The sequence below is a fragment of the Rhipicephalus sanguineus genome, chromosome 2 (assembly GCF_013339695.2).
Source record: "Rhipicephalus sanguineus isolate Rsan-2018 chromosome 2, BIME_Rsan_1.4, whole genome shotgun sequence".
NCBI classification, from domain to species: domain Eukaryota; kingdom Metazoa; phylum Arthropoda; class Arachnida; order Ixodida; family Ixodidae; genus Rhipicephalus; species Rhipicephalus sanguineus.
In genome coordinates this window covers 89,557,689-89,574,393 of record NC_051177.1, presented here as the reverse complement: position 1 = coordinate 89,574,393, position 16,705 = coordinate 89,557,689, and the positions used below count along the sequence as shown (strand labels likewise).

General features: G+C 49.0%; 1 protein-coding gene across 1 annotated transcript in view; it reads right to left on the bottom strand.

The window, feature by feature from the left end:
• Positions 1 to 6,565: 6,565 nt before the first annotated feature.
• Positions 6,566 to 16,705, bottom strand: part of LOC119383345 (insulin gene enhancer protein ISL-2) — a 102,582-nt gene continuing 92,442 nt past the window's right edge. Inside the window, exons 3-4 of the mRNA XM_037651423.2 lie at positions 11,238 to 11,363; positions 6,566 to 10,461 (exon numbers count right to left, since the gene is read on the bottom strand). Of these exons, the coding sequence (XP_037507351.1) occupies positions 9,981 to 10,461; positions 11,238 to 11,363 (607 nt within the window). The 3' untranslated portion in view covers positions 6,566 to 9,980. The remainder of the gene's footprint in view (positions 10,462 to 11,237; positions 11,364 to 16,705) is intronic.

Genomic DNA, 16,705 nt, shown 5'->3' with positions numbered 1-16,705 from the left:
GCTCGTGCCATGTGCTAAAATAACTTGGATAAAGAATGAGGAAGAGAAACATACCTGTATTGCTTTCTTTTCTTTCTTTTTTTTTTTAACGGGCGTTGCCACATTCTTCCCTCACGTGTTAACCGACCGCGTAAAACGCTTTGCTGGGTTTCGCAATGTAGAGAGAGGGAGAGAGGGAAGGGCAAAAAAAATGGCAGGGAGATTAACCAGGACGTACCCTGTTTTCTACCCTACACGGGGGGAGGGGGAAGGGGAGAAAAAAATATATAGAAAGCAAGCAGGAAAGAGAGAACAAGTAATGCGCGCGCACACATAACAGCTTTCATCGCGCACATCCAGACAGCCACAATCGCGAAACATTTGAGATCAGTTCCTTTGCGGTCGTCTAAAGGTAGACTGGAACCGAGATGTTAAAGGACCCCTCGCGAGGTCTGAACAACTTGAGCTGACGAACGCAATGCATACACTGGGCGTTCACGATCACGTCTGCCAAAATTTCCAAGGCTACGTGCCGTTGAACTAGGTCACATTTCAAGCTGAACGCCGATTTCCCTTCGTCTCGGGGGCGCGCGCCCAAAGAAGGAGGGGATGACGCACTGCTAGGAATGGCTCTACGTAGTTGTCAATATTTTGAGGTCGCTCCTCTACGTAGACATCTGTGCTCTGACGTCGCCCGCAGTAGCGCGTGACACTGCGATAATTATTTGACGCGACATGTGTAGTTTGCATAAATTTTGCTTGAATAGATGAATGAAACTTTAGAGATGCATGTTTTTCTTTTTTTTTTACTGCGAATCGCAGCGAGATGCGGGACCAATCCGCATCCGTTTCGCATGCGTCCGCGTTCTCGTTGTTTGCGCGTCTGGCAGACGCCAGCCCTGACAAAGAAAATAATCTTGTGGCGCGTTCGAGCGTTCATTAGGCTCATTTGTTCTCCCGCGTCTACCTAAATGTTCATGCGGCACTGGCTCTTGATACCGCTAGTCTCGTGCCGTACAAATGTCGCAGCTTTTCATGCCCGTCCCGCAGACACAGGCAGTAAATCACAGAGAACGCCGACACAACGACCACGGCCGCTATATATTGTTACGGGGATTATTTATTCGGCAAGCACTGGTCGAGCTAACACTGCACACAGTGCACAGGAACGCAGGTCAAAGTGCCCCACAGCAGCAACGTCGTCGTCGTCTTCATCCATCCGGTATCAATGCGGCGCCCGTGCCAGAGTGACCTTTCCATACCCGTGACAATATATATATATTATATATATATATATATATATATATATATATATATATAATATATATAATATATAATATATATATATATATATATATATATATATATATATATATATATATATATATATATATATATATATATATATATATATATATATATATATATATATATATATATTGTAATGACGAAGAACGACAACGGGGCTCTGGCGCGAGAGCAGGATGCGCGAAGAAGAGAAGAAGCAGGGAGAATAGAACAGCCGGCCTTGTCAACAGGCGTTGTGTCTATTTCTCTGTGTCTTTCCTTTACAATGGCGCAGTCTACGAGCTATATGAACCGTAAGTGCGTCCTCGTGGCTCATCGGCGCTGCGGACCTTCGCTCGAAGGAGCGATTATGCAGCCCATCTCGCTACTACTGCCGGAAGCACCTGTGCCACCATTCAAGGACGGCGTCCAGGCCTCCTCGGAGGCTCAAGGGCAGGCTTACCCCGGCGCCGCCAAGACAGCACACAGCCTACCTTTGCCCGGGAATGCCCTCCACGCTTCCCGCAGCGACAACGGCACTACTCAGCACTACATCGGCTCTACATCGGCACTACATCGGCACCCGAGCCGCTTAGGGGTGCTGTCCAAGCTCCCTCGGACAAGGGTCCCTCCTCAGTGAGTACGCTGATCGTGTCCTACTCCCCGGACGTCACCACTGGCTCCACGCGCGGATCGCCCGAGAGCGCCGCCGAGCTTTCCGCCACCATCGCGCGACTCCGAGTCACGGTGAACGCCTTGGCAACGTCAATCTCCGTGCTGTGTCCTGCCGCCTTGCCAGCACTGCACTCGCTCAATGCCGCGTTGGCCGCCGCCGCCTCGCAAGACCATGAAGAGAGCTCACCCGAGAGCCGCAGAGAGCTGCGGTATACCCTCACGGAGCTCTCATACCAACTCGGCTGGTTGGCGTCGTCATGCTCCGGAGTTTCGCCTACCGTATCACCATTACCGGCTGCCTGCGAACTACCGGAATTCCGCGGCTTTCAGGACGACGTTTTCGGGTGGGTTGAGACCATAAACTCGCTCGGCACCCTCCATGCCTGCTCGGAAAATCACAAATGGCTGGTGACCATTTACCGCCTTCGAGAAGCCGCCAAGGCGTGGCACGCCTACGAAGGCATCAGGCTAAGATCCTGGTCTGTGTGGTGTGCCAAGTTGACAAGCCTTTTTCGGCCGCTTTCTGATGCCAGCAACCTCCCCACTGCCGACCCATTCTCTACCGCGGATGAGAAGGGTGAGGCGCACCTTCTCGACGCTGCTGTTTGGGAGTCCACCAACGTGCCCTCCCTCGGAGACCAAGCCCACCAACACCATAGAACGGCCTCCGTAGGCACGCCTCATCCGACCCAGTCAAAGACTAGGCCCCAAGTTTCGCCGTTGCTACAGGTGCACGTGGTGATGCCAGCTCCTGTCGTGCCTGACACGCAACGAGCATCGGAAGAGCCCATGGTAACCATAAACGTGCTCGTAGACCCACCGGAGCAGCTTCCCCAGATTGCACAGCAGTCTTCGGCACACGATCACCTTCCACCGAGCGAGAAGGTTCTTCCGGACAAGCGCAACATTGTTGCGGCGTCGCTACTCCATCCGCCTGTTGACGTGCCATCTATTCCGAAGACGTCTTCGTTGGACCTCCCACTCAAGGCACCCGGTGTACCCGAAGGACCGCCTCCGGAGCTGTTGGACGGCACCGAAAGTGTGGAAGATGAAATCCCCGTCATTAACGTGGACAATGCGGCTGAAGAAAATGATTTCTCGGTCTCCCCAAAGTCATGGAAGATTTTTCCTGACGATGTCCCTCACTGTCCTCCCAGTGGTGACCACGACTCATCTTCAACCGGCTTTCACAAAGACGTGGCAATGACACACCGACAAGCCGTGCCAGCCCCTATGGTTTCTCGGATGCTGTTCCGGCAGCCTCCTCAGAGCAAACCACCTACGCCGTTACGACCACGACAGCAAAGCCTATGGCGCCCTCCTGAGTCGCCATCTGCAGCTCTCCATGCCAGATGCCAGCGTGGCCAAGACCAGCAACCCCTACGACACAGCCAATGCCGACCGCCGGAGGCATCGTTGGCACCTGATCGGACCGAGCCGCAGCTGAACCGATATCTACAAAGACCGCTAAGGTGCAGTCAGTTTCGCCCACCAGAGACATTTCGGCAGCTCGTCATGGTACGTCGCAGTCGTGGCCGAGTGTAAGGAAGACAGCGCCGCTGGGGCGCGTGCGCGCGCTCGGCTACTAGAAGACGAGACAGAAGAAATAGGGAGAATAGAACAGCCGGCCTAGTGAACAGGCGTTGTCTCTGTTTCTCTCGTTACAATGGCGCAGTCGACACGGCCTACCGTTGCCCAGGAATGCTGTGTCCTACTCCTCGGACGTCACCACTGGCTCCACGCGCGGATCAACCGAGACCGCCGCCGAGCTTTCCGCCACCATCGCGCGACTCCGAGCCACGGTGAACACCTTGGCAGGGTCGATCTCCGTGCTGTGTCCTACCGCCTTGCCAGCACTGCACTCGCTCAATGCCGCGTTGGCCGCCGCCGCCTCGCAAGACCATGAAGAGAGCTCACCCGAGAGTCGCAGAGAGCTGCGGTATGCCCTCACGCAGCTCTCTTACCAACTGGCCTGCTTAGCGTCGGCTCACTCTGGATTTTCGCCTGGCATGTTACCGTCGCCGGCTGCCTGCGAAATACCGGAGTTCCGCGGCTTTCAGGACCACGTCGGAAATTGGGTGGCGACCGTCAACGCTGTGGGAGCGCGCGAGGCCTGGACAGACCAGCAGAAATTGTGGGTGGCCATCGACCACCTTCGCGATGCCGCCAAGGCATGGCATGCCTACGAAGGCGTCCGGCAAGGATCTTGGCCGGAATGGTCAGCCAAGCTGATGAGTCTTTTTCGCCCGCTACCTCATGCCTTCGACCACCTAGCTCAAGATCCACTGTCAACCCCGGATGGGAGCTGTCAGACCCATAGCCTAGACAGTGCACCTCAAGCCTCTACCACCCTGCCCTCCCTCAATGACCGAGATCTTGAAGGGCATCATCCCGACGGTGCAGGTGCGCCCTGCACCGACGTGCTCACTCTCAGGTACCGAGTTCCTGAAGAGAACTGCCGCGACGATACAGCTGTGACCGGCACCTCATTAACAGCAAGCTTTGCGGAACGCACCACCACAGACACTGACGCAATCCGCAAGGCGGGCATCGCAGTGCAGATCTCAGACTCCGCGTCTGGACACACCTCACGACATACCTTGCTCCAGACCAAGACCACCTGCGGGCCACCGAAGCCGATGACGGGGACCCCAAGCTCATCATCACTTCGAAACGTGGAGACTCCGGCTCATCTAATGCCTGACACGCGTGCAGTCCAGAAGCCGAACGAGCCCATGACAGCAGATGGTCACCTTGCGCCTAATGGGAACCGGGGAGACCCCCCGAAGGCCGGGAGGCCCATGGAGGCCGGGGAGACCAACACGGCTGCAGACATTGAAGACATGCCTCTGCTATCTGTGTTACGCTCCCGCGACGCCAGCGCAAGACGTTTCCTTGCACACACATCTGTCACCTCTGTGCGACGCTAAAGTTATGGACACTGATGACTCGGCAGCGCTGAGCCTTCTCCCAAGGTCGCGCAACAAGAGTCATCCACTAGCGTCATTTCCTGCCGCTCAGCCTGCTAAGTCACACCGCGACCAAGGCCTTCAACGACCACCCCGACACAGCCAATGTCGCCCTCCGGAATGCTCGGCAGCTCAGCCGGACAAGTCACGGCGTATCCAACAACGACCACCGCGACACAGTCAATGCCGCCCGTCTGAACTACGTTTGGCACCTCATCAAACCAAGTCACTACGTGGCCGAGATCGGCCACCTCGATGCAGCCAGTGCCGCCCACCAGAGGCACTGTCGGCAGCTGCGGCCGCTCGCAGTCGTGGCCGAGTGTAATGACGAAGAATGACAACGGGGCTCTGGCGCGAGAGCAGGGTCCGCGAAGAAGAGAAGAAGCAGGGAGAATAGAACAGCCGGCCTTGTCAACAGGCGTTGTGTCTATTGCTCTGTGTCTTTCCTTTACAATATATATATATATATATATATACATATATATATATATATATATATATATATATATATATATATATATATATATATATATATATATATATATATATATATATATATATATATATATATATATATATATATATATATGAAGGGATTTGGCTTGCGAAGGCTACACGGGGCGAGTGGCAAGGGTTTGAAACTCACCCCCTCGCATCATGGTTTAGCGCCGCTACAAATTATTATTTTTATGAAACGATTTGAAAAATTCTTGCGGCATAATGCTCTTCATTCGACACAAAACTTCTAGCGTCTAACTAAAATTTGCTTTGTGGCCTGGTGAGGGGTCCTTTAAAAAAAATAAAGGTATGCAAGGACTGGCTCCAAGGGATCAAGAACTTGCAGTGTGCATTGAGATGGTGTAGTTGTCATTCTGTTGAAGAGAGTGCGCATGGTGGTCATGAGAGACCTGTGGACGATGAAGTACATTGCCGGGCATTCGGCGCCGGCTCTTTATGAGTGCGCAGTGGTGGTATAGTGAGAGCCACGCGACATCCGCCGCCGCTTTCAAAGCCTCTGCGTCTTTTTGGGCGGTGGCGGTGGAGGCAGTGGTGGTAGCTGTCGCGATGTAAACGTACGTAAGTAAATGTCATAGTACTCATTCTGCTGCAGTCGCGTATCTTTTTTCGATATTTTTAGTATCTGCGTTCATAACTATAACGTGTGCAGTCCACTTCTCTTCGCTGGGGAACGTTTATCGTCGAACGCTTGATACCAATATTATTAGAATAAACTTCAAAAACAAAAATGAATAGAGTTCCTCTGTGTTCGTAACGTAAAGCAGGTTAAGCGTAGCCCACGATCCTAAGTTTTCCTGTAGACCAACCAGATGGGACGTCATTAAAACAACGTCGTTCCGTTTTAAGGGCTCTATTTTTACATACGTGTGGGCGAAGATGAGAGACACCGTAATTAGCCGAGCGGGCCTTCTTTAGGAAGCAAAGAACTGCTATTGGAAAAGGACAATGCCTCCGCGAAGAGACGACAATAACATAGCGGATTACGTTACGCTAATGGACAAGTATCGATTTACTGTGCACGTGCTCCATCGGAAGGAAAACCGTTATTAGAAAGAGTATTCGGCACAAAAAGGCTATTGCAGTAATAACATTGGCCGCAAAAACGCAACAAGGAAGAACACACAGGACACATGGAGTCAGCTTTTGTGAAACGAGTGTATTTATTGGTCTAGAGACCTTCGTGTTTCTTTATTTTACAGAGGTGGGCTTTAATTACAGTGGAACAACGCGGAAGTATGTCTGATTTGTGTTGCTTACCGTTGGGAGTCTCTATTTTTTGAAGTTCATGGCATAGCATACATGCTATCTGGTTTTCGCGTTTGAGTGCTCCTCTGACTAGCTGAAGGTTAAACCATAAGGGGCAAAACAAAAACTGTAGTAACGGACTAGCATTTTGGGACAGGTGAAACATGCGGAAAACCATTACTCTCGACACTTAAAGTTGCATACGAACGATACCGGTGTGAAACAATCGTTTCGGCTGTGTTTGTGCGAATGAAACAATGACGTGAAGAAAAAAAACATGCGAGCATTGCCTAGCTATTTACATACTCAACAAGGTGAATCACCAGTTGTTTCATCCAAGCGGGTTTAAACAAGTCACACAACAAACCCCCGCAAACGAATTCCTCGACGCTTGTACTACTTTTTGTCGACCCTGAACCATCATGACGTTACGATTGCTTTAGCCACGTGTAACTCCCGTGTTATAATCCCCCGATTCATTGGCCAGTGTAATTTAAAGGCGCTGCAGGCGCCTTACCATGCACTCAGATCGATAACGCGAAACGGAATGTAACGGTAACGGAATCAATGCCGTATTTCGCTGCTTGCACACTCCAGAAGTCGGGGATATTTTTTTCACCATTCGCAAACACTGGCAAAGCATTTTTCTGGAGGCTATACCTTGTATGAATGACGCAATTAAGGAAATAACATAAGTATACCAGTCTTTCAATGAATGGAATAGAACGTCTGATGTGACTATACCGGGAAGTGGATGCCTTGTTCGCAGTTTTATGCAAATGGGAGCGTATCAGGGGTAAGATTACAATATTTGGATCACTCAATACTCATAACACATAAAAAAGGAACATACTAAAAGTTAGGAAAAGGTACTCAGCATCGATAATGTGCTAGAACGTCCAAGTGCATCAGTAACATTTTTTTTATATTTCGACGGAGGAAAAAGGAGAAGGGAAGGAATGGCAGGGAGATCAACCAGATGCGCGCCCGGGTTTGCTATGCCAACTTTGGGTGAAACGAATTTGGTAATTCGTCAAGTTGATGACGTGCAGCATGCGTCATTTCTGTTTGCTTAGATCTCAATGAAATTGCTTTCACTATGTTTGTATTTGTTGAGGTGTTATGTAAATAAAAAAACTGTGGCTAGTAGACTCCGTTTGAACGATTAAAAAAAAAGAAGAAGAAAACGTTGGGAGCTCTGCCGACTGCTGTCGTGGCACTACAGATAACATTGATTGTTGACTAGACTCTTGATAACGCCTTGCCTGTCTTTGTGATCGTAAATGCATGGTGTAGCTCTCATCAGCAACGGCTGCATTTCATGCTCCGGTCTCTTTTCCTGCTCAGTATATTGCATTCATTACAGAGAGGACTGTTTTCACGGTAAATATTTGCGTCCACTATTTCGTCGGTATCTGCGCGATTGTTTCGTGTAACATTTCGCAGAGTGCAAATATTTGTCACATGAGTGAAGAATACAAAGGCCTTCGACAGCAAAGGTTTCTTTTTTGCAATACATAGAGAAAGCCAATCAGGACAAACGTAATGATATTGAGAAGCAAAAAAAAACAACCTTTTGTTGAAGTTTTTACCAACTGGAAATAGCTAAGACCCGTAGTCTGTCTTTTTTTCTCTATTCAGTTTCTTTTTATTATATCCATTCGGGCCTGCGCGCTCACGCTATGTTATGAATAGGGAATGCAGATATGTAGCGTTAAAGGGCACTAGTTGGAAAACTCGCCAAGACACAGGTTCATGTTTCAGTTGCTTGAGCTGCTACCGCGTCTCACTACTTCAAGTGAACAAATTAACACTGTACAAATGTGAGGCGGCAAATAATGACTTGCTTCTCGCTTGCAATTGCGTGTACAGGTGTGAAACGGCGATAGACAAACTCACAAGCCGACTCCGTTTCCCTCTAAAGCGCGGGAAAATGTGTACCGAAACAACGCATGGGTATCTGCACACGGGACCACTGTTTCACCATCGCTTGTTTAGCGCGTGAAAGTACGCAGCACGGCGCTTGCTCTTTGTTTAATCGCAACACTGCTCTACGGAGATTTTGATGCTGCAGGGGGAATGCCATCGAGACGTTTGATAACTGCATACGTTCCTTCAGAGAATTATCGCGTAATCGCGTCCAATAGCAAGTGCAGCGCGTGTGCCGTGGTCGGAACGCTCAAACGACCAAAGTGGCGGTGGGAACGTGCGACGCTCTCTCGAAAGAAGTGAACAGAAAAGAGAAAGATATGGATATTTCAGAAGTGCGCATACCCCCCCCCCCCCCCACTCCCCCCCCCCCTTTTTTTTCTTTCGTTCAACTGTTCCTTCATCTCGAAGTGATAATAATACACTGGCGCGCCAAGTGGTGCGACATTCTTCGCCTATAGTGTAACGTGATTTGTCAAATCCGACCACTGCCCTTGTGTTGTACTTATTTTGGTTTACATTTCGCATTTGAGCGCGATCAATGTTTTAACAAGATATTCGGTTACTACAGTGATCGGCAGACGTGACTAGAATCTGCCCTGCCCCCTGGCAGTTAACGCCACCATGCATTGTGCAACAATGTCTCGCGGCCCAATGAGCGAACATAAGAGCATCTGTGAATTATCTGTAATGGGGCATTTGCAGCACGCAGTCGCTCGAATGAGAGCATCGTCGTATACACTGTCAGTCCTATCGGCGCATTATCGCTCCCAGAGTACAGCAAATGGCAGAAAGAGATGGATATACGTGTTGCGGGAATGTCGATGTCTTCAGCCCCTTTTTCCTCCAACTAGAGCTAGCCTCGCAGGTGGCGCCAACAGCTGAACCGGGAGCTACCTCCGTCCACGGCTCACGTGCTGCAAGCACTGTTGAACGCGCTAGCACTTTTGTCCTTTTTCTGGCTGCTTGTCTGTTTTGAGAACATTGCGTGCATTCACACAAAGCGTGCTACTGACGACACAAAGACAGAAAGAAAGAGAGAGACAGAATAACCCCAAATGAGGTGTTTCAATCGCAGACACCCCCCCCCCCCCTTCTTCAAACATGAAAACTTGCAGTATTAATGTGCGCTGTCATGGTTAGTCTCATGCAACGATTCTTTTTTCTTGTAACTCAAAACACAAATGCCTTCTGTAAAATAATCCAGTGACGTCTAACGTAGACTTCATCCCCCCGTTCTCTCCGTTGCGGAGTCACCGGATGACGAGAATGAACGATAATTCCGCTGATGGAAACGCTCTATTACACCAGCCCAGTACACCGTGGCGGCGCTTTCTTGAATGAGCCCGGCTAAGACAACGGCAGTATAGTCTGGTTTCACTTGGCTTCCAGCATGGACTCTGTGCCGGGTGGCTGGTTCCCGTACGGGCCGCTGGTGTGCGCCGAAGGGTGTCCCACAGTGTGAACACCACCCGAGAGATGGTCCGCGCCGTCCGTCATGTGGTGACCCGCCGTGCCGTTGGGCAGAGGTCCCGGAGGCGCCGCTCCAGCCGGCCCAGGGGGTGCTCCACCGGCTCCAGCCATCGGGGGCACGGGCACAGGCGGTGTCTGTCCGGGCAACCGCTTGGGCTGGCCCCCGAGACCGCCTCCCGCGGCCGACGACATTCCGGGTGGCGGTGGGCCGTGGTGATGGTTGAGGCCCATCGGTCCACCGGCTCCTGGGCCCGGCATCCCTCCGGCGCTAGCGCCACCGGCGCCGCCGAAGTACGGCATGTTAGCGAAGATCATTCGCTCCTCGTAGTCGTACTCGCAGAGGATGCGATTCTCGTGTAGATAGAAGCGGTCACCCACGCAGAACCTGCGCAGATACGTTCGTGTGATGTTCAGCGGCTCTAGGTTTATCACATGCTTTTGTATACACCATACGATGAGCGTAACAATCATAACTAGTGAATGCATGATTTGAAAGAAGACACAGCAAGTACTATTGATACAGCACTCCTATGAAAGCTACACATGTTGTGACGCACAATTCCACGGCCTTCGCGCATCCCTGTTTAAAAGAATGTCGCTAGATAAAATTGCGAACAGTAACAGTATTCTATATGTCATTATTACCTACCGTGGTACACCGAATGAGTAGTTTCTCAGTACTAGCATCGAGCTACACAAGTGCTACGTTTGCTGCCACGCTGGTTAACTAAAGTGAATTGAAGTAGCTTTAGAAGTGTCTTAGTACATACCATGCACATGATTACATTAGGCTGTCATTGCCCGAAGGCTTGCACGAAACAGTGCACGAAAACATTTGCCGCGTGCGTTTGTGTATGTATGTATGTATGTATGTATGTATGTATGTATGTATGTATGTATGTATGTATGTATGTATGTATGTATGTATGTATGTATGTATGTATGTATGTATGTATGTATGTATGTTTTGTGCGTGCGTGCGCGTGTGTGCGTGCGTGCGCGCGCGTGTGTGTGTGTGTGTGTGTGTGTGTGTGTGTGTGTGTGTGTGTGTGTGTGTGTGTGTGTGTGTGTGTGTGTGTGTGTGTGTGTGTGTGTGTGTGTGTGTGTGTGTGTGTGTGTTCACGCGCAGTATGTTCCTGTGGAGTCATGTGCCAGACTTACCTGTGATTGCACTGCTGGCAGGCAAAGCACTCCAGGTGATAGACGTTGCCGCGTGCTCTCATGACCATCTCGAAGGCTGGGATGGTCTTGTTGCACGCTGAGCACAGCCCGGTGGTGCCGAATAACCTGCGAAGTTAAGAGGTTCGGTGTTTAGTGTCTGAAATACTTATACGTCACTACAATGACCGGCAACTTCCGGGAGGAGTTACAGCGGAATTTAGAGTGGGTATGGAATGTTGACAGAGTACTAGTCTACTCGAAGTTCTGTTCCCGAATTCAATACGGAATCGCGACGATGACGTATTTTACCATTTTGCTCTGCTGCGTTGTTCATACACAGTAACATTACCAGCGGTACTATATGTTGAGTAAAGGTTGTTTGGTGCACAAATTTTGGGGCACTATACCTCAGGAGGGCAGCATCCCTGTTCGCCGCGCTGCTGCGCACGTGCTCTCATGTTTCGCTGCTTATTTGTGGATCTAGTAAACTAACTTAAATGCCGTCCATACAATTATTTTAGGCACCTTAATAGAGCTGGTTCAAACGTACCTTCCCCACTCTCGCCAGTAGCAAATCGCTAACTGTACCGGTAAAACTTAACGCCAACTATGCAAACGAGGCCTTTGCCCTGCAGTGGGCGCAGACAGGATGACGACGACGACGACGATGATCTAACGGATAAACTAACACCGTTGTCAGCGCAAGCAGTAGTCTACGTGGGTTACTTCAAGCAGTATCACCTTAGTATATATGACTGATACCGGAGATGTACTTTCAGAGAGACATAGGCCAGGCGCAATTCTGACTGAAGCGATTGTACAGGCATTAGTTTTGTGCAAGAACACGACTGCGCTTCTACGAAGTTAGAGGTCACAATCACTGTGTCACACACGCTACACAGAGTTTTAGTCAGGCATAATGATGTCACAGAAACAAGTCAACGATAGCAACAACTCATCAATGAGTTATAGAGACAAGTAGCAGTGTGACAGCGGATGTCTGTTTCGGTGGCTCACTATAAATTCGTTACGCTACCGTTTTATGCGTTCGATCAAGGAAATATTTTGCGTCTTTAGGAAAAGCTTCAGCACAAAAGCGTCTGGCCTAACTCGGCCTGTTAGGTTTCACAAATAGAATGTGCGCGGTATTCCATGTACATAGACTCGCATATGCAATAAGAAATTATGCAGAGAGCGTAATTGCAGAATACCCACCCTAATTATATAACTCACTGGAAAAGGAGTCGACCCTATAACATTGTTCGACAAAAATAGAACGTTGCAGAAACCGAAAGTGAGAAAGAAATTTTTGTGTTGCGATAAGTGATAGAGGACAAATAGATCCTAACAGCGTTATTGCACGAACGGAGGAGTTTTTTCCGGGTGTCTTCGGCAGAAGAGTGTGTGTGTGTGGGGGGGGGGGGGGGGGGGACTTTTTCTCCGCATTATTCTTCTTCGTCGAGCTATATTCAATCTGAAACATCCGGGCCTCGAGGATGTAATGTAAAATAGCCCGTTTCATAATTGCTTGGTCGGTCCATAGTCGCGACGTACTTAAAAAAAAATAAAGAAACAATGAGCACATAGAGCGGGGCACTTCCATGAAATCAAACGTGTTAACGGAAGAAACTCGCCACATGGACCGAGGCAAACAGGCATTAATGAGAATCAAATTATCTCGCGGTTTCTACGATCGGGTCCGGGACAAAAATGAGATGGTGCTACGTACACCCGCCCACCACCCCCCTCTTTCCTAACATTTTGTCCTAAGAAAAAAAAAAAGGAAGAAAGAAAGGAAGGAAGAAAGAAACCCACGCGAACGATCCACCGCAGTGCCGCGGGCACGAAACAGGCCCCAAGTATGTATGCAAAACGGCAATAATAAATGAGTGCCCTGTTTAATTAGATTTCGCGATAAGTCGAAATCGTTTCGCTAATGCAAGCCCCACCGCGGCGTCGTGCCCGTTCGTTGCTGGCGAGAAAGAAATGCAGACATAAAAAATTATGACAAGAGTTGGGAGAAGAGAAAAATGTAAGGACGGCCCCACTCAAGAAGAAAATGAACACGCGCGCCACATTTAATAATTAGGCAGCGGACAAACAAGAAAACTTGTTTGATTTGAGAAGAAAAAGAGAAAAAGAAGCGAAATTATCGGCGGGAACGCTTTCGAGAGCGTTCTGGTGTAAAAAATAAAATGTAATGACGGCGTATATTTCTGTCTAAACGCCTCTCTCTATCGCGCGCGCCGTTCCATGGCTCGTTCTTTCTAGACGGGCACAAGTACGGTCTGCGCTGATTTTACATTGATTAAATTTAGCTTGATTTCTTATTATCGCCGCTATTCCTATCAATATCTTTTTTTTTTCTCGAGCACCTCTTTAATTATCATAAGCTGCATGCAACAAATATCTCCAATCTCCACAGCGTACTTTGGAGGGCTCCCCTTTTTTTATGAATGCGGTGTGCCTTGCGAAGCGCCTTTAAAGCACCGGTGGGCCTTTATTTGTCTTCATAATTTGTTCTACCAATTTTCTTTTATTATAAATGCTTTTTTTGCTTATCCAAATGTGCCCATAACGTTCGCGATGTTTCGACACGATAATGAACACTATGTTTCTTTTTTTTTCCTCAGACTTTGTTCTGTTATATATATCTTTTTGTTTTGCTTGTCGATGTCTGATCGTTACCTTTCGAGTATGGGCACTAAATTTTATTTGAACTGCGCATATCTGGGTTGTATTTGTTTTTGTTTTTTTGAAGTTCTAATGCTTCCGCTTGATTTAAGTATCACAGGCGAAGAAGAAATGCGGGAAAAGTGCTCGCGATAGATTTTCTTTTAAAATGACATCCCACGTGATAAGGCAGCCCAGCTTCGTAAGCGTCGCGTTAGTCTTCTTTTTTTTTCTGAGCCTATTTAACATTAAAGAGTTAGTGCATGACAGAACGCACGCTCATTAACTTGTAAGTTGTGAAACCATGACTGCATAAATAACGCAATGTCTTAATGCACAGTGCAATACAGGAAACATACCATATCGTAATTTCGCGACTTCCCTGCGTACCAATCCGAAAAAACAAAACAAAAAAAATGTATCGCAACAGCCGAGGAACGTCAATTATGGGCGTGAAGACATGACATGGAGTCATACTTGTGCGTTAGTTTAAAATTTTGCGTTATTTACAGTGGTCGGTGTTATATTTCGTTATGTTTGTCCCCGACCAGACGAGATTCCATCCGACTCTTGACTATGACATGGAGTTTTCGGAAGACGGAAGTTACCTATCGGTCGTCGATAATAAATCGTCACAATGCTTCCTTAATACACTGATGCGTTCGCATGCACAGGACACCGATATCTTAAGAATCTACGATGTTTGATAGAGATCGTTTTACGTTTTGGTAGGCACTGAGCAATTATACGCCAGTGCGTGCTCTGCGCAGAAGAAAAGGAAATGATTTTATTTTTCCGGCCTTGACGGGTAAATTCTTAAGTCGTAAAATAGTCGTCAGTTGATCTCTCGCTCAAGATGAAGGGCTAGAATTTGTTTCCGCGCCTTAAACTTCTTTAATATCATTAAAGCGACGGCCACAGCGTCAATACAATGAGTTTTGCCGAGAATTACTGCGCGTGAGCGCACGATCATGGATGAACAACAGAGGAAGAAAGAAGCGAGTAGTAACGGACTTATTTAGCCGTACTGGAGCCTGACAGCTAACTGTGCGACATAACGACGCTAATTGGATATCGTGTGCCCATTAATGAATAGTCAACATTGATTACAGGACGCCTTCACCATAACTACGCGTCCTATATCAACTTCATTCAGCGCTGCGATGAGCATCACATCCAACAATGGTCGACATATGGTTCAGTCCCAATTAATACAACAGCGGCAGCGTACTTGAAGAAGAATATGATGTATAGATATTTGAAGGAGGGGTGTCAATGCAACTGTCTACATTACAGACACCTCGCCCACCTCCAACTCGCCCACCTCTCTACTTTACTACAGACACCTGAAACACTCCGCTCAAAGAACGCGTGCGGCTACTATTCCTGTGAAATGCTTTAAACATGAAAAAAAGATAACGCAGGGCAAAATAACGTGTAGACTTATGAAACTACGTCGCGTCACAAATGCTGCCTTTTTTTTATGTTTCTCGCGCTGATATTTGCTGAGCACAGCGCATTTTGTATTCATCCATTGAACATCTATGACCTAGGGCCCGCATCGAACTCTTCGGCTGAGCGGCGCCATCAGTGAAATTACGCGGCGTAATTCAAGAGCTGTACAGCCGAACGCCCGAGCTAAGCACTGCAGCCTTCGTACCGAGCCGCTAATGAGCGCCGAACCGTATTACAAAACCAAATAAGATGAGGCGCCGCAGAACAAGGCAAAGCGCATGGGACCACGGTACAAGCGTCGGGAGCACAGCGGGCAGCTCGAGGCAACAGGGGTTTGATTAGCGAAATTAACCGAAGCTACGGGGCACCGCGAGAAACGCTATAGCACGCGCCCGCCAGTGTCTGCTGCGGGCCACACAATTTGAGCCGACCTTTATCGCGGGCCGCTTTCGTCGTCGTGAGAGGATTGGCGAGAGAGAGAGAGAAGGGGGAGGGTTTGGTGGTACTAGGCGCTGCTGGCCGCCTTTCTCCTTTTCTAGTAGGGAACAGATCACCGCACTCCATTACGTTAACAGCCTAATTTGTGGAAATCCCGAGCGAAGAGAGGAGATTGCCGGCGACCGATATCGACTGGAGCCAATCGCCGTCGCCAGGCTCGCGTGTGTGCCAGCCCGGTGTCACGTTTCGGCGGCCCAGCCGAGCTCGCGCACAATGGTGGTGGTAGCGCCAAATGCCCCCCCTTGACCAAGCCGTATATATATATATATATATATATCTGCAAGGAGGAGGCCAACTGTATGGGGTTTTCGCCACGCGGGCTCCTTTTCCGTACATGCCGCGGCGCGCACAAGATGGGAAGGCCTACAAATATTGCCCCGGGAATAAAACGTGCGCAGGCCACGGGATCGCTTTCGAGCGGAGATCTTTTATAGGGGTCTTTTCTCTCTCACGCTCTTTTTTTTTCTCGTTTCTTTCACGCGCGCCGTCCGAGAACAGAGCGAAAGAGAGAGGGAGAGAGGGAAGGTAAAGGAACCAGATTGGCTCATTGACAAAGGCGGCTGCTTCTACCATTGTTATCGAGAGTGGGCTTTCTCCTCTACGATTCCCTTTTTTTCTCTCTGTCCAATGAATTTTCGGCGAGAAAAGAGAAGCAGTTCCACGTAAATAACGACGCTCCTTATTATTAGATGACGAGAAAAGCAAATTACGGCAACAGCGCGGGGCTAAATGTCCCTTGCGATGTGTGGCCCTACTATAGTAGAGCGTGAAAGCACCGGCTACAAATTGCTTCACGTGACAGGCACTGTGCAGCGAAAGTTTGTGCGCGTGTTTGTGGCCGC